This window comes from Grammomys surdaster, unplaced genomic scaffold (assembly GCF_004785775.1).
Source record: "Grammomys surdaster isolate TR1022 unplaced genomic scaffold, NIH_TR_1.0 126278, whole genome shotgun sequence".
NCBI lineage: Eukaryota > Metazoa > Chordata > Mammalia > Rodentia > Muridae > Grammomys > Grammomys surdaster.
This window is the reverse complement of record NW_021621078.1, coordinates 8341489-8362952: the sequence shown is the minus strand read 5'-3', so window position 1 is coordinate 8362952 and position 21464 is coordinate 8341489. Positions and strand designations below refer to the sequence as shown.

Sequence of the window (21464 nt, the reverse complement as noted above, 5' to 3'; positions counted from 1 at the left end):
TATATCCATGAAGTCTCACCAATGTGGCTGCCTAAACATGACCTGAAGGAGGAGGACACCAAGAGACACGCTAACGTGGTAGGAGGGAAGCTCGCAAGGCCTCAACCCTACAGAAGAACTACAGGAAGGAAGGACTGTGGGACAAAGTCTTCCTCATGGAAGAGCACACCAAATGTTTGTCTAACATCAAATGGTCAGCCCTGAAAACATACATACAAGTAACAGTATATAGGCTGAGCAGGTTATATTTAGGAATATACGATATACATATTCATATATGTATGTAATAACAATTAATAATAAAAAGAGGCCATGGATTTGAAAGAGAGCGAGGAGGCAGATATGGAACGGAAGAGGGAGGAAAGGGATGAGAGAGATGATGTAATTACAGTATAACCTCAAAAATAAAAAAATAAGTGCTTAAATGTTAGAGGAGGTTTTTTTTAAATGTCTATGACATTGCAATGGCCAACTACGGTCTAATTTCAGAACTGCCCGCCCATCATCCTGGAAGGAAGCTAGTCTGTTCCTATATTAACAGCTAATATACTGTGTAGTTCAAAATCCAAAAAATGATCAGAAAATCTACTTTATCTTATCTTTTTATTATTATTTTATGTGTATGCATGTATGTCTGTGTACCACATGCATGCCTAGTGCCTATGAAAACCAGAAGAGGTATCAGGTACCCTGAAACTGGAGTTACGGGTAGTTGTGAGAAACTGTGTATGTACTGCAAATCGAACCCTGGTCCTCTGGAAGGACAGTCAGTGCTCTTAACCACTGAGCTAGCTACCAAAGCCCCTACTTTGCCAATCTTTGTTCCAATCCATCCAGTTTCTGGTCAGCCCCTGAAATGACTTTTATACACCCATCTGAAGTTTCTTTATGCAAATATACTATAGGGAGAAACCCCTATGTGGCTGTGGGAGTCGGTTCTCACTACCTCAACCACCCGCTGAAGACTCACAAACCAAAATCTGAGGGTGCACTAAGTCCCTTTTACGGAGTGTCACAGAACTTCCACACAACCTACGCAATCCTTCCCCAACTCAAAATTGTCTCTCGATGACTCTTGATACCTAAAGTGATGGCAACGCTTTGAAAACAGTGCCACACCGTCTCATTTCGAGAGCGGTGGGAAGAAAAAAGTTCTGCACATGCTCAGTAAAAGAACGATTTCTTTTCAAATAGCTGCCATCAAGTTTGGTTGAACCCATGAGGACAGACCCTGAGGATGCAGAGGGCCGACTATACAAGCCAGTACAAACACAAAGTCTTGTTTCCCCATTTTTTTTTCCACACAAAACCATGCATCTGCTATATTCTATTCTGTGCCTCGCTTTCATTATGTGAGGGTTTTTTGGAACCATGAGATCATCACCCAAACCGCTTCTCCATTCTTCAAGTGCAGGAGAAGTCTGCGGCATACATGCAAAACGTCCAGTGAGATCAGTTCCCTCTGGACAGGCATCTGGCTACTTGCAGTATTCTGCTAACTCGAATAATTCTCAGAAAATACCACTCAATGAGCTGGTATGCCTCGCCAAAGTCTGAGAAACTCCCAAAGGGGATTCACTGGGTCAAAAAAAAAAAAATACATGTTTTCACCTTCTGGGGTGCGTGTGTGTGTGTGTGTGTGTGTGTGTGTGTGCGCAGTACACATGCAGGGAGCGGTCAGAGGACAGCCTCAGCTATCATCCTCCTTTGAGACAGTCTCTCACTGGACTGCAGCTCATCAGTTAGGCTAGGGTGGCTGGCCAGTGAGCCCAGGACAGGATGCTCCTGTCCCTGCCTCACAGTGCTGAGATCACCCACATTCACCACCATGATTGGCTTTTTATGCTGATTCTGCAAACTGAACTCAGGTCCCCAAGCTGTAAAGCCATTCCCTCAGACCCACTGAAAGGACTCTTACCACTACATGGCATACCCTCTGGCTTAGAGCAAGCACTCTCCCCATGCTGGCTTAGAAATAAACACAGAATTATGTCCAATCACAATCCCCTCCTTAGAATTTGCCTAGCTAGAGCTGTTGAGAGGTAGCTCTCATTCCTCTCTAGAGGCCAAGTAGCTAAAACTTTTTGCCCACCGTGAACTACAACTGTGAACCCAATGTCACAGAGATAGATGACCCAGGAGGATAAAGCCAATCCAAAGACAGACACCAATAGTCAAGAGACAGAAAGGAGCAATGCAGATGGCCCTGGAGCCAGCTGTTCCTGACCGAGGTCCTCGCACACATGGGAATGCCTGCCAACAACCTGCTCTGTTCGGCTAACTAGGCTTTCTGACTCTCAAGAGGCCTGATTAGTGTGCACTGTTCAGAAAGGAGAATCCCAATTTGGTTATAATTGGACAAATGGGTAAAGATGCAGAAGTGACTCTGTGGAGACTGGATGAACAAACAGGAAAAGAAAACACAGTACAGAGGAACAGTGGTCACCCCTGGGTCTCTGTCCCCAAGCCAGGGTTACGTATGATTTTTTACTTTAGTCTCTGCAACTCTTCTGTTTTTACTAAATTTTCTGCAAGTAACATGGATTTTAAAATATATTACAATTAAAAATAATAATAACCTCAGGTTGGCAGGAAGCAGCCCAGGATGAATTGAGAGGAAGGCTCCAAGCCACGCAGTGGTCAAATCAGCCCCAAGGCCCCAGACTGCAGGCTGCTCAGACCATCAGCACTTGGGCAGATGCTGCCCCTCACAGGATGGGCTGGAAGGTCACATTTACTGTGTCACTGAATCCAAGCCTTCACTGGAATTGCCCAGACTCTTCCCTCCACACTCCTCTCAGGCACCATGCTGAGCTTCTGGAACTGCTTCTGAGCCTCACCTTACCCATCAGGAGGGTGAGGGGTGGGGCTACTAGGGACCTTTAACTTCACCATATGGAGTGTTCAAGAAGAGAAGACTTTGGCTTGCTTGAGGTCCCCAAGGCTCACGGGCACTAAACATACCTCAGTGCTTAGAGGCTAGGCTAAGGCTACTGTGCCCGATACATCTTCAACTAGAATCAGATGCCCTCTCATTTTCCCTTTCACATGGAGGGTATGGACAGGGTCTCTTTGGAATCTTTGTTTTCGCTATTTTAAACACTTGTGATAAAAACCATTGCCACCATCCGTTTCTAGAACTTTCCATCACCACAACTAAAAACTCTATATCCACAAAACAAATAATAATCCACAAAACAGAGGCTCCCCACTCTAGGCCCTGGAAATCTATATCCTACTTTCTGGCTCTAAGTTTGCATAGGTCAAGCATGTCAAGAGTGTGCTACAGACTAAATGGCTATGTACTCCCAAATCCGAATGCTGAGCTCCTTCCTACCTCCCCTATAAAGTGATGGTCTTGGGAGGTGATCAGGTTGGTAGGGCAGGACTGTCATGAGTGGAGTTATAAAGGAGGTCCCACCAAACTCCCCTGAATCTTCCTCTCTGAGGACATAGTAAAAAGATGGCTATCAGGAATGGAAAGAAAACTCAATGGTTAAGAGCACTTGCTGCTCTTGTTAAGAGGCTGAATTTGACCCCCAAGTGCCCACATGGCTGAGAGCTATCTGTAACTCCAGTTCCAGGGGCTCTGCCTCTTCTGCCTTCCACAGTCACTAGGCACGTGAATGGTACAGACAAACAAGCAGGCAAAACACCCATATACATAAAATCTTTTTTGAAAAGGTGGAGGAGGTGATAGAGGCACCTTGGGACGGGAAGCAGCCTTCACCAGGTACATCAGTCAGGGCCTGGACTATGCAATTCTCAGCCCCTAGAGGGTAAGAAATAAATGTCTGTGGCTTAAACCATCAGGTTTCTGATAGCTTGTTACAGCAGCTAGAACAACGTAAGGCAGAGTGGAACCCCAGGGACCTGTCTCTTTGTGCTTGGCTCATTTCACTTACCATAATGTCTTGATTCCTTCATGCTGCAGAGACAACTCCATTCCATTGTAGCTGAATAATACTCCACTGTGTGGATCTACCGCTTTCTGTCCATCCATCCATTTCTGGAGGACACTTGTGCTGCCTCCATACCAGGCTGTTCTAACGAGTAATTAGATTAATTCTTACATCCTAAGAGTAGACTTGCTGACTAAATCTTCTGATTGCAGCAGTAATTCCACACAAGAACAAGTAGAAAGGGTCCATTAGTCTTGCCCCCATCTCTCAGCAAGGAAAACTGAGGGCTGCAGCTTGAGTGCTATAGACATTCTGGATTATTACTATCTGTGGCCTCCCTGGGCTTTCTGTAAGGCTGCCACTCTGCCCTTCTGCAGTTTTGTTTTTTGCTATCCAATGGTCTCTCTACCTTTCAGACTCTGAAACTACTGCAGGGCCTGGTCCTCCAGCAAGGGAGTGAATCACACAGAAGCAGCTCCACTCGCAGCCAGGGACTAGAAAAACTGCATACAGACTAAACTCAAGAAATGAAGGTTTTCCTGGGTGATAGACGACTGGGTCCCATGATGCATTAACAGAAGAGGATAGGAAGTTCTAGAGCTGAGGGTTCAGCACAGGGCTAACTTGTTCCCTCAGACAATGTCTGACAGCCTCACCACTCAAGACAGGCTTAATAAAAAGGAGTCCTGGAAGTGAGCATACTGCAGGAGACCAGAGACCCCAAGCTACTTGGCCTACCAGAAAAAGCCTCATCCAGCACAGCCATGGCACCCTGAATCTGGGAAAGATTAGCAGCTGAGCTTCCAGCCAGAAATGCAAGGCTGAACCAAGACCAACTAACCCACCCAGCCAGGAGACATCCACTGCTGGGGCTCCTACCTACTCACTGCCAATAACACATAAACTTCCTCAAACAACCCTTCCTCTGTTCTCAGCCAAGCATCTCCTCTCCCAGAACCAGGAATGACCATAAAACGCTGACTCCTGAAGCCAGAGGCATCCTATCCCTCTAGCCAAAGATCAAAAGTGGGGATTTTTTTTTTAATGTGAGTGTTTCACCTGAAAGTATGTATGTGCACCACATGTATGCCCAGTGCCTAAGGAGGCCAGAGAGGGTGTTGGATCCTCTGGAACTGGAGTTACAGACAGTTGTGAGATGCTGTGTGGATGCTGGGAACCAAACCCAGGTACAGGTACTCTACAACAGTAGCAAGAACTCTTAACTCATGAGTCACCTCTCCAGCCCCAATATTGCTGATTACTTCAGATAAATTACCAATCAGAATTGAGTATGGTGGCTCATATCTAGAATCCCAGCACTAGACAGTCTAAAGCAGGATTGTAGAAGAATGAGTCAGACTAAGCTGTAGAGTGTGACCCCATCCCAAAAGTCCAAACAAATAAAAACAATCAGAAGGGGACTTATTTGGGGTGACCCTCTGCCATTCCTCTAAGGTACAGACTATCTGGCCTCTGCTTAATGGGATTGCAGTGGGACACACAGAACAGAGCAGAGTTTTAGGTGTCACACTCCTGATCCTGCTCTGGGATGCTACACTGCCCAAAGGCTGAGGAAGGCGGAGCAGGCAAGCCTTCCACTGCCTAGCCTGGCCTTCTTTCCCTGACATTCAAAACCAGCCTGGGCATGCCCTCAGGCCACCCTGACAACCTCATTTCCACCACCGCCCAGGTGAAATCCACACTACAGTCAACCCAGCTCGATGTGACCCTGGGCCTTTCCTGACTCCATTCCTTTGTTGACAATCTCTAGCTAGAAAGCAATTCTCCTGATGAAAATCCTGCCCAGTCATGGGCCACCTAGCCAACAACTGCATAATGTCTTTCATGGGGGTTATCCCTGACTTCTGACCTCCCAAATGCCACTTCAGAACTCACAGCTTTTGTCTTGGGTTCCCCCCTGACATAACAGGTTTCTCTTGCTTGAGTCATGAGAAGGGTCTCGTCCCATGACCCTGTCACATGGTCCCTAGCATGCACCCGCACTCCATAAATACCAACAAAGGAGAACACAAGAGTTGGGTATATAGAACATACCCACTTCCACAAAGGGCTGCAACTAGCATTTGTATTTAAGAGCAGAAACAGGATGGTACAGGGCAGGCTAAAGGCACATTCCAGAAATGAGGTGTGGTACAGAGGGACAGTGATGTGGATCCGGTTCCCCCACAGCCTGTGTCCAGCCTCCACATGGCCCTGCCCTTGGGAGACCTTCTCAGCTACCAGGGTTTGCCTTTGTTGATGTCACACTCAGAAGCCTTTCCCAGAACACACTCCAGTCTATTTTCCAGATAGCATGTTTCTGTTACCTTTATAGTTTCTGCTTTTGCATCTTGGGTTAAATATCTTATTAAAATATATGTCCTATTAAAATACAGAGCATGCGGGTAACTGTGGCTGCAGCCAGACCCTGCAATAATTCTTGTCTAATTAGTGAGGACAGCTGCCAGGCAGCCAGGATGCCCTTTACCTTTCTGGGGCTAATATGACACACCCTTCCCCAGCTTGATGCTCCTTCACCCCTCAGCTTAGACCAAGAACTCAGAAGAAGCCTCGCTGCTCCAGACACCTGTCCTGTCCCTTAATATATGTGTGTGAATGAGTGTGTGTATGTGTGTGTGTCCATGCATGTGTGCATGAGTGTGTGTGTGCATGAATGTGTGTACATGAGTGTATGTGTATGTGTGCATGAGTGTATGTGTGCACCTGTGTGTGTGCATGAGTATGTGTATGTGTGTGTGTCCATGCATGTGTGCATGAGTGTGTGTACACCTGTGTATGTGCATGAGTGTGTGTGTGTGTGTGTATGTGTTTGTGTGTGTGGAGTGTGCTCAGGTGCCACAGGTTTTATGTTTGGAGTTTCGTTCAGAGCCTAGTCACCTTCCCTACAATCGCCTTCCTGAACACTGAAAAGCAAGCATAGCAAGCTAAGTACTTTGACCAGGGTCACCACATACTGAGTAGGAAGAGAAAGAGATGGAATTAGGCATCAGACTGTCCCAGAGCTGCTACACAAGCTAGGTGACAGGAGACATTATGAAAAACAGACTGAATGAAACTAATTGACATCACAGGAAATAAAATTAAGGAAGCCCCAGGCACCATCCCAGAGTGAGGCCAGAGTAGACTCCACCTGGACTCCCAGACTAGCGCATGCCCAGAGCAGGACTCCATGCATGTTCCCTCCCTTCCCGGTGCATGCCCAGGGTGGTGCTACAGGCATGCTCCTCACACAGTGCATATCCAAAGTGAGGCACCATGCATGCCCCCAGCCCAGTGATACCCGGAATGAGTCTCCATCCACACTCTGACCCCACCCCTTTCTTTTTTTTCTCAAGCTTATGTAATACATAATTTCTGTCACTTTCTGTGAGGGTCATTCCTGGGGCAAGGGAAGAGAGTCATCCAAGACAGGTCCACAGCACCATTTCAGCCAGCTCCTACAGAGCCAGCTCCATGGCAGGTCTCCCTGACTGATCACAATGTGCCTGTCCTGAGCCAGTGGAGCCAGGGAGAGGCAAGGCTAGGCTTACAGAGTCACCCTGAGAGCTCCTCACACTAGGCCCCATGCCTCTCACATCCTGTTCAACAAGGCTAAGGCAGATGGCACTGTGGGCAGGTGAAGACACGTAGAGAGGGTCAGTGAACAGGTGGCCATCATTTTAGGGAAGGCCCCAGTAATTTTGCCAGAGCTACTGGTTTCTCCGGGGAAGGCTGAAAAACAGAGTTATAACACGGAATCTACAATCTTAAAATATAAATTAAAGGGAAAAAATAAAGACAGGAAAAGCTCCATGACTTCAAGGCTAGCCTGGTCTATATAGCAAGTTCCAGGTTAGCCAGAGCTACACAATGAAACCTTATTCAAGAAAAAAAAAAAAGGTAGTGGAAAGATGGCTCAGTTGTCAAAAGCACAGGCTGCTTTTCTAGAGGACCCGAGTTTAATTTCCAGTACCAGTGTGGCAGCTAACAATCTGTAACTCCAGCTCTGGGGAATCCAATGCCCTCTTCTTGCCTCTATGGTACCAGGCATGTATGTGGGTAGTGCACAGGCACTCATGCAGGCAAAACACTCACACACATAAAATAAAAATAAACAGATCTCAAAAAAAAATACAGGAGACCTGATAGTTGACCTTAGCGCAGACTCTAGCGGATGGCAGCGCCACCAGACAGGACTCTGATTCTTCACCATCATTCCACACCCCCAGTGCCCACCGCAAAGTGTGCTGCAGAGGTTCCCTAAGGATCCGAGGACCCTGCAGGAGCCACTTTCTGACCTCTGACAGGGATGGCACTGCTGTCACAGTGAAGGGCAGGGGACCCCTGCGGCCACCCCCACTCTGCTGTGTGACTCCCATCTATTGATGAAGCAGCAAGCCCTCCTGGAGCTGGATAAGGTACTTTACCACTAAGAGCACTCTTCTGTGACCTCGGAAGCCATCACCATGTCCTGCCTGAGTCTACCTTACAGCACTCTCTATGGTTAGTAACAACCTTTACAGTAAAGAAACGGAACAAGGCAAAGGCAGGAAAAGAGACAAGGGAGGGAAACTCTCACCAAAAGGCCTGACCCTTCCTCCTACAGAGAAGTAGACTAACCCCAAGGCTCCACAGAACAGCTATCTCAGGGCGCTCATGAGGCCAGTGTATCTCCAGAGAGGTGCCCAGCTCCTGGAGGGCTCCTGGCAGGACTTGGCTAAGGCACCAGCCTTCATGAAACAGTGTGTTCACAGCTGATAAGCTTAAAAGCAAGTGACATTTTTTAAAGCACCCTTGCTCCAAGGGCAATGAATAATCACAGCATTGGCTCCAGGTTCTCACTGACTATGTCTGGAAGAAGAGAAGGTCAACCCAAGGTCACTCAGCCCTAGAAACCAGTCTTTGTTCCCTAACACCATCCTCTTGAGAGAAGACCCTGAGTTCCCACTCACACACCCCAATGTTGAGCTGAGCACAGAGGCACACAACTATAATTCTAGTCCTTGGGGGACAGAGATAGAAGGATCAGGATTTCAGATTAGCCTGAGGCTGTACAGCAAGTTCCAAGTGAGCCTGAGAGAAAGACCAAGCTTTTAGAGAGAGAAAAATAAAATCTGTTTCATCTGGGTGGTGTCTACCATGAACGAATCAGTCTGCTGACCTATTGGTAGCTGAATAGACCTAGGGGTGGGGCATAGTTTGAGGATGTAGGCAACTGAAGGCATGCCTTTGGAAAGGGTACCTTGTCCTGATCCTTCCTCTTCACTTGTCTGCTTCCCACTACTGTGACACGGTGAACAACTCTACTCCTGCTTAGCCACTCCCTCCCCACTCCACCCTCTCTGCCAGGATGCTTCGCCCCTTCACAGGCCCATAACAATGGCAGTGGGTGACCACCGAATTAAAATACACCTTTCCTCCTTTACACTGTTTCTCCTAGGCACGACAACAACAAAACTGATTGACGTGGTTGAGTCAGGTGCACAGCCACACAGAATGTGGGACTGGACCTTTGTAGTCCCAGGATTTGGGAGGCTGAAGACATCAGGCAAGACCCTGTTCTCAAAGCAAATGACAACAAACAATATTACACAGCCTCTCAGACGGGTTAAGGCTCCCGATGCTCCACTTCTAACTGCGCTTATCACTGTTCTTGGCTTCTGTGTCTCAGCTCCTCAAGAACAGAGGAAACAGCAAACAACTAGCAGAGACTGGCTATAACTCAATCAGGGGCCTTGGGTTTAGTCCCCGTCAGCCCCACTGCAGAGTAAAATAGAAAGAAAAAAGAGCCCTAGCAGAACATAAAGATGTACACGTAAGCCCTTAGCTCAGGGACTAAAAAACAAAAAGCCACAAAATGTTGATTTGGGGATGGTGAAGGTGGCTCAGTGGATAAAGCCCTTGCCCTGCAAGCATGAGGACCAGAGTTCGGATCCCCAGAACCCATGTCAAAGCTGGGCAGCCACAGCATCAAAATTCCAACACTTGGGAAACAAAGACTTGGGACTTCCCAGCCAAGCTGGTGAGTTAGCCTAGCAGCAATTGGTGAGCCACTCGGCTCAGCAAGAGACCTGTCTCAATAAAAGAGAAAGTAATGAAGACAGCAAGAATCATCAACTCTAGGCTCACACATGGACAGGTGTACACACACACACACACACACACACACGTACACCCCATACACATATACACATAAAAATAAATATTTTTTTAAAATGAAAATGAGGGTCAGAGAAAAGGTTCATCGGGTAAGGGTGTGTGCCACCAAGAGAGATGACCTACCTCAGAGATGACCTACTGAGACGTTCCATAGTGGAAGGAGTGAAGGAACTCCCACAGAGCTGACCTCTAACCTTTATGTGAACACCATGGCATGTGCATGAAGAGCACACACATACATGCAAAGACATACATGTAGGAATAAATAATAGAATCATGACCTATCAGTTTGTGACAAGCATCATCCGCCCTCAGCAGTCCTGGGACGTTGGTGTCTTGTGGTACATTTTAGTCTATAGGAAACTCCCCAAATCTCAGACATTTTCACGCCACCTTCCTGATTTTCCTCAAATCCCAATACCACCTGACAATGACTTTCCTAACACTTTTCTTTAAATTGACTTGCAATTTTTGACTTAAACAAATTTGCTTTTTTAAAATGTTATGTAACTTCCACGCATGGAAAACCAGTGTAGCTTGCCAGAATTTTTTCAAAATAGCTATTAAAATAAAAAAGCACTTGTCCACCTGAAAACATCTTGCCTACCTCAGTTGCTTTTTATGGATTGGGTAGGCAAGAACCTCAGTTGGCAGGGGGTGGGGCTGTGGAGAGAGGCCTCATCTGAAAATGACTTAGACTCTTCCTGGGCCCTTGGGCAGCTCTCGTGTGCACAGAAGTGACTTTCATTGGTTGAACCGAGCAGGTCTGGCAGGCCCTCTATTTGGCAACACCATAATAGGGAGCCATCTGTGCGCCATGCCGACTCCAAAGAGATAAAACTGTGTTTAGTGAGAAAGATACATTAGCTAATAGCAATTGTTCACTAATTCAGACGCCCACTGACCTCTCTGTCATAGGAGGAGAATCTGCCTTTGCCTCTCATGAAGCAGCTCGGAGACGGGAGCTCTCAGAATCCTGGGCCAAGGACAGCCCAAATGCTCTGCCCGGCCTAGGGACAGTCAGGGCTGAGCCCAGTTCCTCATGCCTACGGGTCCCAACATCATGCACAGGCAGGAAAGGGATCGGAAGATTTATGAGAAGATGAGCCAGCAATTCTTTGCCTTTCTCCCTGAGATCTCACAAAATGACCTGAGATGAGAAAAGGACACCCTGAAACCTGCCTCAGAAAGGCACTACACCATCAATAGGCTGTTGGAGACCCAGGCTATGAGCACATTTCACTTGGGGAAGCCACAGCCTCTTAAGCATCCCTCCACTCATTCAACAAGTATCCTACTGAACATCTGTTCTAGACAAGGAAGACTCCGAAGTGACAAAGCCACTGGTCTCTATTCACATCCTAGAGAAAGTAACAGCCAATACAACTTTTATTGCGTGAACTGCGTATCAGTTCACATAAGCAGGACAAAATTAGTAAATCATAGCAAAGCAAGGGCAACTGAAGTGAAGGCTTAGACTACCTGACCATGGGAGCTTTGGAGGAAGATGGTGCAGGAGTCCAGTGGAGAAAGTAACAGTCAATTAAGTCACAAACAGCAGGTGCAAAGGGCCTGGGGCAAGAACATGCTGGTTTGTTTCAGGGACTCTGAAGGAAGGACTCTGCCACAGAGAAGAGGTAAGGCTGCTGTTGGCTTTCCTCTGAGATAGAATAAAGAGCCAAGGGAACACAGGGCTTTTCTCTATGGGTAAAAGACTCAATTTTATGTGACTCTTTCAAACTCCCAGACAAGAGCTAGAAGCAAGCACACAAAATGGGACAGTAAACTCATTGCTCCCAAGCCTGTGGTGGTGGTGGTGGTGGTGCGTACACCTAATCTCAATACTCAAGAGCCTGAAGCAGGAGGATTGATAGTTCAAACCACCCTGGGCTACAGGGTAAGACTCTGTCTCAAAACTAAACAGTAGCTCAAGAGAAATCAAATCAATTCATTTATGCCTTGGGTTCTGTCCATTAGACTCCAAGGGTCTGACTCTCAAATGCTCAGAGAAATTAATCATGGGAAATTGGTTAAAAGGAGATCTTTGTTCTTTGAAACAAGGACAGCTAACCAAGCAGGTGACATCCAAACATCAGACATGAAGAAGCAGGAGACTGGCCCCAGCCACCTCCCAGGACAAGAGCAAGCTTCCACATCTTCAGGGCTGGGAAGTAGATAGGTTCCTGCCCTGTGAAACTTCCAGCTCTGGAACACTGGGGCTGGGAGGCCTGGGCTCCTGGATACCTCATAGGCTCAGACTTTACATCAGCCAGCTGCTCACAGGCTGTCTCCAAATCAAGTCTCCTCCTGAACACCAGGTCCAAAGCTCAGAAACTCATAGCTGCTAGCTCACCAAAATAGACAGCAGATACCTGCAGCAGTTCAGTCAGGCAAGCACCTCAGGGTTCACCAAATTGAACCCTGACAGAGCCTATAATCTAGACCTATATGATAACTCACAGATAACATGTCAGGCGGGAGAACTCAGTAAACAACACCAGGATCACTGACCACAAACCCCCCACTGTGGGAAACTTCATAAACTAACAATCCAAGCTAAGGTTATGGTTCTAGAGTAAAGCACCTGCTTAGTGTGGGCAAGACTGCTGGTGTGGGGGAGACAAAGGAGGAAGAAAAGGCTCGTTCCTTCAATAGGTAAGTTATAATAAATATAAAAAGAATTTGAAAAAAAATATAGATTGAGAAGTACACCCATCTCACCTGATTGTCTGAATCTTGACTCAGGAAACCTTTTATGACATGGAGAAATTAGAACAATGACTAGCTAGATTATAGAATTATACTGTTGGGCGGGGAAGATGGCTCAGTGGTTAGAAGCACATGCAGGTGATGTGAGTTCAATTCCCAGCCTGGGGTCTGTGTGCCCCCACACTCACATGCATATTAAGCAAGTGTCCCACCTCTGAACCGCATCTTCAGCCTCAGTTCACTTGGCTTTGAAACAGGCTCTGCCTAAATTGTCCAGGCTGGTCTTGAACTCACTCTCTAGCCCAGGAAAGTTTTGAACTTTTGATTCTTCTGCCTCAGCTTCCTGAGTAGCTGGGGTTGGAGGCCTGTGTGACAAGGCCCAGCTTCCCACAACCCTCATATAACCCTACAAAACGGTGCTCTGGGCCTCTCCCTCATCTACCTGGTGTAAAAGAAAGCAAGCTATTCTCCATCAACTCATGTTAAAAGAATTTCTTATACTGTGATTTCAAGCTACAGTATCAGAAAATATGTCAGATCCATGTTCCCCTCAAACACAGCACTGATTTGGCTAGCTCCCCTAAGACAGAAACCTTGCAGATAACCAAAAGGAGACAGAACCTCCAGGCTGTTCAAACTCTGGAAGAGTTCTGAATGAACCAGGCTGGTGAGATAGCTCAGAGGACAAATGCCTCTGCCAGCAAGATTGAGGGCCAGAGTTCAATCCCCAAAGGCCACATGGTAGAAGGAGAGAACTGACCCCAGCAAGCTGTCCTCTGAACTCTATATCTTCTCCATGACACATGTGAGTGCACGCATGTGCACACATGCACGAGCATACACACACACACACACACACACACACACTAAGTAAGTATAATAATTTTTAAGACTGATGAACCCATGCACATTTCTAAAATGGGTAAATTGAGATTGGTGCTTTGAGCACATCTCTTAGGACCGACCAAGAGACCGTGGAAGAATCTCCTGGCATCTGGCCTATAGGACACCTGTCCCAAGACTATTTTCCCTGGCATGTCCATCAGCACTTTAGCATGTAATATCTCCAAGCAGCATAGAAAAGAGATGACAAGGACCACTAGAACATCAATACCAGCTACACGTGGCCATTTCAGCCCCAAAGGCAAAGAGCCCAGAGTCTTCTCTGCATATGTCTATCAATTAGGTGTTGGGAAGATCGATGGATGGATCAAGCCTTCCGGAAGGATGGGGAGAGGCCTGAGTCTAAGCTGACCCCATGGTGAGAGGAAATGGAAGAAGAACTCTGCGAATTTAATACCCAGCACGTAGTTTGGGGAAGGCTTAGCAAGAGCTGGCAGCTGCCACCTGCCCCTAGACTCTCCATGGCCAGTGGGCACCCACAGAGCAAGGGTCAATAGTGTGCACCACACTGACTCCAGACGCTTAAAGACACAAAAACTCCAGAATAAAGCAAGGGAAGAAACAAAAGCCACTTCCCACTAAGATAAAACCAGTCCTCTCTGTGAGGAGGGTACATCCATGGCTAGAGACATCCGGCTATAACAACAGAAGCACCAGATGAAGCTAAGGGAGAAGGAAGACTACTATTGTCTGCCTGGCTGGAAGTCAACAGCTGAGAGCATCCAGAAAGGGCAGATCACCATGAGGCATCTTGCCCCAGCAGACCTCGCCCTGGCTCCCTCACTGTTACCTCATTGTATACACCTAACCTATGCCCACCTCTCTGTCTCCTTTGCCTGTACACAATATGCCTTGACCACTACTGGTCAGGTTGTTACCACCAGACATCTTTCCTTGCATAGGGCCAGTGAGAGATGGGAGTCATTCAAACCACACCCCCTTCACCCTCAAGAGCACTGGAGATTTTTGACTACATCTTCACCGTATTATAGCACTTGAACCTAAGCAAGCCCTTGGTGTCCATTCAGAATATGCGGCTCAAAGAATTGAAACCTATACCATTACCTCAAAGTCAATAGGTGAATCCAGGCTCAAAGTTCTACATTGTACAGGGGGCTTTCTACCCCATCACACATTCTGTCTTTGGTCAGGAGCTGGTTGGATGCATCTGCCTTCCACCTCCTCTCCTTGTGCTCAGGATGGAATCTGTTGAAAGTGCTCTAACACTGAGCCATATTCCCAATCCTCCCTCATTTTTTGAGACAAAGGTTTACTAAGTTGCCCAGGCTTGTCCTGAATTCACTCTGAAGCTCAGATAGGCCTTAAACCTGTGATCCTCCAGCCTCAGCCTCCTAAGTAAGGTGGGATCACAGGCCTTAGCCATCAAGCCCAGAGAAATTTGCATTTTTATGGAGCACATTTTCCTTTTCTTTTCCCAAAGCGGGGCCCGAGACTAGGCACTCATCCATCCTTCTAGGGCCAGGGGATTGGCCCACTGGTGCCTCCTCTACAGAGTGTGTGGAAAGAGAAAAGGAATCAGGGTGCAAGGGCAAAAGGGTACCAAATCCAGAGCACTGGACTCCTGGTTCTCCCAGCAGTCTTTCTACTGGACACCAGTGCTCTCAACATCAGACACCCTCAGTCCACCTGAAGGATTTCTGTCACACTCAGTGCCACGTATTTTTGTTTTTTAAGATTCTATTTTATTTTTACATATGTGTCTATGTTGGGGGGTTGCACATGTGAATGAGCGTGCCCATCAGTATCTATGAGCCCCCCCCATTCCTCACCCTTCCCACACATGGGTGCTGGGAACTGAACTAGGGTTCTCAGGAAGAACAGGAAGTGCTTTTAACTACTGAGCCATCCCTCCAGCCTCAACACTTAGATTTTTATTACAACAATTTTGAATGAACAGATACATTCTGGGATTACTTAACGGTAGGCAGTCCCAGAATGCATCTGTTCATTTATGGGAGAGATCGTTTTGTTTTGAGGAGTCCTTAGCTACCATTAGTGGAACTCATTTTTCCATTTGTGGCTACGATCTCTCCTCTGTACAGAACCTCTCTCCAACTTAAAGAACCTGAGCCAGCCCAGTCAGTCCTGGGTTACAAAAGGAACACAAGCAAGAGTCTTAAAGGTGTTGAGGCCAGACTGCCACCATGCAGAAGCTTTTCCTTTGAAGGAATCATGAGGATGGGTAGAGAACTGGAAAGAACTTTCTTACCAAGTGACTCAATGTTGTTTCATACTCAACAGTCTTAATCATTCCCCTGGCGTCTCATCCTATGCTGTGGGAAACATTTCATTAATCCACATTTAGGAGACATGGGAACAAGAAGGACCAGACATGACCTAGACCATATTCTTAAAGCCCTCTTCTTCGCTGCCCAGCACCCTCAGACACAGTCACCACCCAGACGTCTCTGACTGCGATGCCCTTGGGGGGCTATGAGGAGGTGCAGCAATACCCACCCCAAAACTCCTCAAGCAGGAGCCCTATAAATCAGGCATCGGGTTTCAGAAACGGTAGGTTATAGTCATAACCTACAAGAGCAGCTCCCTGGGGTCGAATGGTTGTCAAGTCCGCATCTGGAGGCTGGAGCCCAGGCAGCTGCCTCAGACTCTACTCCCTACATCCCCACCACCACCATCAACTCCACACATTGCCCCTGCCCCTCCCCAACGCAGATGTCCGGGGTGTCCCTGAAATAGCCTAGAAAACAATCTTCAACGCCCAGCAGCAAACTGAAGATCGAGCAATCTCAAGAAAAGAGTTAAAGAGGGGAACACCCAAAAAACAGACACAGTGGGGAGGCGGGGGCCAAGCCACCTCCAAACTTGGTCCTTGCCTGCCTGCCGGCACCCAAGCACGGAGCACGCGGAGCCAGGAAGGCAGCTCGCTAGCTCAGCCAAGTTACAGAAAAGCTTGGGCTAAGCCAGGGACAGTAGCTCAAGTCTCTCCGCTCTGCAGGCTTCGGGATGGGTACCAGGATCCGTAAAGGTCAGGTCTGGGGCCCCTCCGACTCCGCCAGTGTCCGGTCAGAGCCAGCCAGGCTTTTTTTCCTATCCAACAAGGAGCCAAAAGGAAAAAGTCCACCCGAAAGACAACTGGAAATCACCGCGAGCGAGGACAGGGGATCGGGCGCAGACAGCTTTACCTTTTCTCTTTATTCTGTTTCCGAGATTTGTGCAGGAGTCCGATGAGCACCACGGCGGCTCGGATCCCCGCCTTTCGGCAATGTATCCTCCCTGCCGGCTGGGACATAGCGAGGCCGCCAGCGGTGCCCAGCCGCGCCCTCGCCCGCCGCGCGTCCCCGCCGCCCCAGCTCCGCGCGCTCTGCGCTGCCCGCGCCCCGGCCCCTGCTGCCCGCCTCGCATGGGCCCCGCCCCGCCTAGGTGCGCCCGAGGGTCAGGTGACTGGGCGCTCACTTCCCGACGACCTTCAGCTTCTCCCTGGGGCCCGCGGGGCGGCCGGTGTCCGCTCCCCCAGCGCGGGCATTTCTGAGGCTCGCTCCGGGCGCGGCGGGCCAGCGGCTCCCGGCCTCCCGCTCCGAAGCACCGCCCGCCCCGGCTCCGCCCCGGCCCCGCCTCCGGCGCTGGGACTGCTGACTCCCCCAGCAGGCTGAGACCCTAGGGAGGGCAGGCGACCCGACCAGCGAAGCAACCTTAGGGAACTCGGCGACGGTAGAACTCGGGAGAGCAGAGCACCTGACCCAAGGGTGCGCAGGCAGCTCGACCTTAGCGAGCTCAGGCGTCTGAACTGGGGTTGAGCAAGGTATCTGATAGCGAACTAAAGAAAGCGACTCGATCAGGCCGGCCGCTGCAGGGCTCGACGCCCGGATTCGCACTCTGCCCTGAGCGCACCGGCCCCGGCCTTTTCTCCCCTGTGCCCGGTGTCTGGATCCCTGTCTCCCGAGCCCGGATCCCGGACTCCGCCGGCTGGCTCAGACTCCTTCCCAAACTGACAAGCTCTCACGCCAGCCCGCCCGCAGGGATACTTCTTCGATGCTGTCACTGGCTTTATAGTAGAGAAGAAAAACACACTTGGAGAAGAAACGCGAGTCCACCACCCTCCCTCCGTCCCAGATAAACCGCCTTTTCCTGTGGCCAATGCCAGGGCCTCCAACCCTGGGGTCCACTTTAGGTGGTCCCGAGACCAGTCAAGAATGGGGCGGGGATACTTGACGAGGGCAATCAGGAAAGATGCTACCTCCCTTTCCACCACCTGGAGTCCGCGAAAGGATTGTCTTGAGCGATGCTGGAAGGATCAGCCGCGGTCAGGTCCCATTTAACATTTCTTTTCCCGGCCTCGAAATTTAACCACACCGGGCTAGTAATCAACTGCACCGGGCTTGCCTCTTCTTAAAGGTCCAGGTTAGCCAGCATGCCTCGGGTCCAGAGGTTGCACCACCTCTCAGATCCTCAGATCCCCAGCACAGCATATACGAGCTCTGTCCAGACTTGAACACAGAACGCCTCAGCTCTTAGCTAAGGAAGAGGCAGTGTCCTGAGTCATAACAGAACCAGCCCCGGGCCTCACTCTAGAATCCCCTCCTTCATCACTTCCATTTGCTGCGGGGCCTCCCAGCCCCCTTAGCCCTTGAAGCGTAACTAACTGCCTCGCCCCCTTGGGGGAGAGGAATCGGGCATGGAAGGGGTGGGGTGAAAGGAATTAAAACAAACCAATTAGCCCATCTTCAGAAACAGCCCTGGTGGGGCCAAGAGGTCCCTTAGCAATTTGCCTTGTTTTTTACACAGTCTGGTGTTCAAGCAAACAGAAAATACAGGAGGGAAGAGGAGAGGGGGATTGCAAAAGAACTCCAGGACCCTGGGCTTCAGTAAAGACTCTCCAGTGAGCTCAGCTCCTTGCTACCACTAGAGCTGGGGCAGAGAGAAGCAGCCCCAAGGTGATTCCAAAATGCACCTGGTCTATTTATGAAGCATCCATTAGCGATGGCCTTGGGCCCTCGTGAGCCTCCTGAGTGGTGGGGGGGGATCACAGATACAGCCATGGACTTCTATTTATAACCAGACTGGAGTGACCCCCCCAGGCCCCACCCATGGGTTAGGCAGCTAGGCAGCTGCGAGGATTTCACCAGGGGTGACTTCAGAATCTGCCTGGGGGAAAGAATGGGAAGTGAGTGTTCTCAAATGGGGAAACAAAAATAGCCTCTGCACAGGGTGCAGGGCCTCTGGAGCCCCTAGGAGCACTTAGCACCTCCAGGACAATTGATGGACAGCTTCAGCTACATGGCAGGGAGGGTGGCCCGGCATGGCGTATATTTTATTCCCTCACACAAAGGGAAAGGTAAAATCTGAATGGAAAGTCTGCCTGAAGCTGGTGAGCAGTGTAAACAGCTCCCACCCATCCCCCACTGCCTGGGAGTTAGTTCAGGTCAAATGCACAGCAGGTACAAAGAAGAAGGTGCAAAATCTCTCCATCAAGTGGGTCCCATTATACATTCTTCTTTTGGGATTCTGGGCTCTCTCAGCTTCCACAAAGTCCCAATGTGGCAAAAAAAAAAAAAAAAAAAAAAAAAAGTATCTCCAAAACACCAGCAACTTTCAGCCCTGGTTGTTGGAACATGGAGCCCTTGTATCCTTCCACTCACCGCCAAGCCTGTCACCAGCACGACCCCTCCATCACCCACAGCCCACCACAGCCATGTTCCTGACCCAGGAAACACAAAGGGCAAGGAGACCAATGCCAAAGTCCCTCACACCCGTCTCTTCTAGGCTTGCTGCTCTACCAGCATCTGTTAAACAAGATGAATCCAGTCTCGTTCCAGAGACAAGTGAGAGACAGAAATGGAAGACTATCCTCGGGCTATTGTTATCCAACCAGCTCATTGCTAAGTGCAAAGAGCTAACACACGCCTCATTGCAAATAAGCCCATGTCCGACCAGCACACACAGTGTGGCCCCGACAGCGGGCCCCAGCATTGGCCATCCCGTGCCACCTTCTCAACCTGCAGTCTTAATGTCAAACTGACATTATTTGCTTCTGCATGTGTTGTCATTGCATCAACTTGCTTTTTTTCTGACAATGAAACATTGGTTCCAGTGTGATGAAAACAAGCAGGCTTATTAAACTGACCTCCATACTGATCTCCCTCATTTAGAAAAACAGGTGAGTTTGAAGTTTCAGCCAGACATTTGCACCAAACCAAGGCGTGGTCTTTGAAGAAATCACAGTTTGAAAGAGAAGTGGAAAAGGGACATTTTTCACACTAGTGACTGGAAGGCATTCTTGGGTCACTTTTGAGTAGACTGAGACATGGTCAGTAAATATACTGAAGACAGGAGAAGTCACAGAGTGGATCTCTTTCAGGGTCCCATCCCATACCTTACCCCCAGCAGTATCCTCACTCACCATCCTTAAAGCCCACAGTCCTCGAAAACAAAGTGCCAGGCAGCCCCCATGCAGGGGAAACCCAAAGGCTGGTAGGGCCTAGGAGGAGGAATGCAAGTGAGTTAATCATGAACAGAGGACTGACAGCTGCACTGCCACTCTCAGGGCCTGTGAGTTCCCACACAGACACGCATGCCTACTCCTGAAGAAAAGGGCTCTCTGTGGCTGGAGACTGGCTGCAGAAGCATATCCACGTGAAAGCCGGAATGCAATCAGCACACCTAGTCTCAGAGTGCCCAGCTGACAACTCCCTCCCACCTTAGGCTGGCACTGCTCTGAAGCAAAGCAAAGGAAGAACGATTCGGGCGCCAGGAGCTTTTGAAGCTAGGGTAGGGCCAGATGCTTCCAGATGCAGCGCCCCTCCCTTTCAGCAGGAATAGAGTCTGCAGCTAACCTCTGCATCATCAAACCTTTAAGGAAAACCAACAGTTAAAAAAAATACCTTAGGGACTGAAGAGATGGCTCATCATTTAAGCGCCCTGTCTGCTGTACCTTTAGAGGTACTGAGTTCAATTCCCAGCAACCACATTGATGGCTCACAGCCATCTATACTAGGATCTGATGCCCTCTTCTGGTATGCAGGTGTATATGCAGGTAGAGCACGCATGTACATTAGATAGATAGATAGATAGATAGATAGATAGATAGATAGATAGATAACAAAGATTCTAGCTTTTAAAAAAAATACCTCAGACAGCATAGTACAGCAACACCACACTCTGACACTTTGAGGGACATGTAAGTACACACATTCCTGGAGAAATCACTCCTCAGCCTCCCTCTGGCACCTCACACTTTGACAGGGACCTCACACCTGTGCCCTATGAACCTAACTGCCTTCCTTCTTGGCAGGTACACTAACGCCCCCTCCTGGGCCACAACACAGTTACACGATCAGATGAGAAAAAGAAAGCAGGAGAGGGAGACATGAAGGCAGACGGAGGGTGGGAAGAGGGAAAGACTGAGAAGGTCATTCGAGGTGGGAAAGCAGTTTCCATTTTGAAATGAGAGGAAGAGTCTTTGCCAACACACCAACTCTCCTCTCAACAGCTAACAGCTCCTCCCTGGGCTGGCAAGCAGCCCCTAAAAGGGCCCATACCCACAGTGACAGCTACAGGAAGCCATCCACAGGCAAGACTCTAATGAGCCTTAGGAACCGCTGCCCAACCTCATGCTCCCAGAAACACACACCCCTGAAGCAGCAGTCCTGCAGGCAAACCATCCAACCAAGCAGAGGCCCCGCCCCAAGCCAGCTCTGATTTTTGGAAACAGGTCTAGGAAAGCTTGTGGCATTTCCGAACTCCCGAGGAAGGAAACCACACGGAGGAAACCCACGGAGCCTGCTCCAGCTGGGCATCCAGCCCTTCACATCC

General features: G+C 48.9%; 1 protein-coding gene across 3 annotated transcripts in view; it reads right to left on the bottom strand.

Moving 5' to 3' along the window:
• Rap1gap2 (RAP1 GTPase activating protein 2) overlaps positions 1-21464 on the bottom strand; it is a 183708-nt gene that overhangs the window by 121107 nt on the left and 41137 nt on the right. The window contains exon 1 of one of the 3 annotated variants that reach the window (XM_028759250.1): positions 16838-16944. The exons of the other annotated variants lie outside the window; for them this stretch is intronic. Coding sequence (XP_028615083.1) covers positions 16838-16944 — 107 coding nt within the window. Of the gene's footprint in view, positions 1-16837; positions 16945-21464 lie in introns of those variants that run through there. 3 annotated transcript variants of the gene reach the window in all.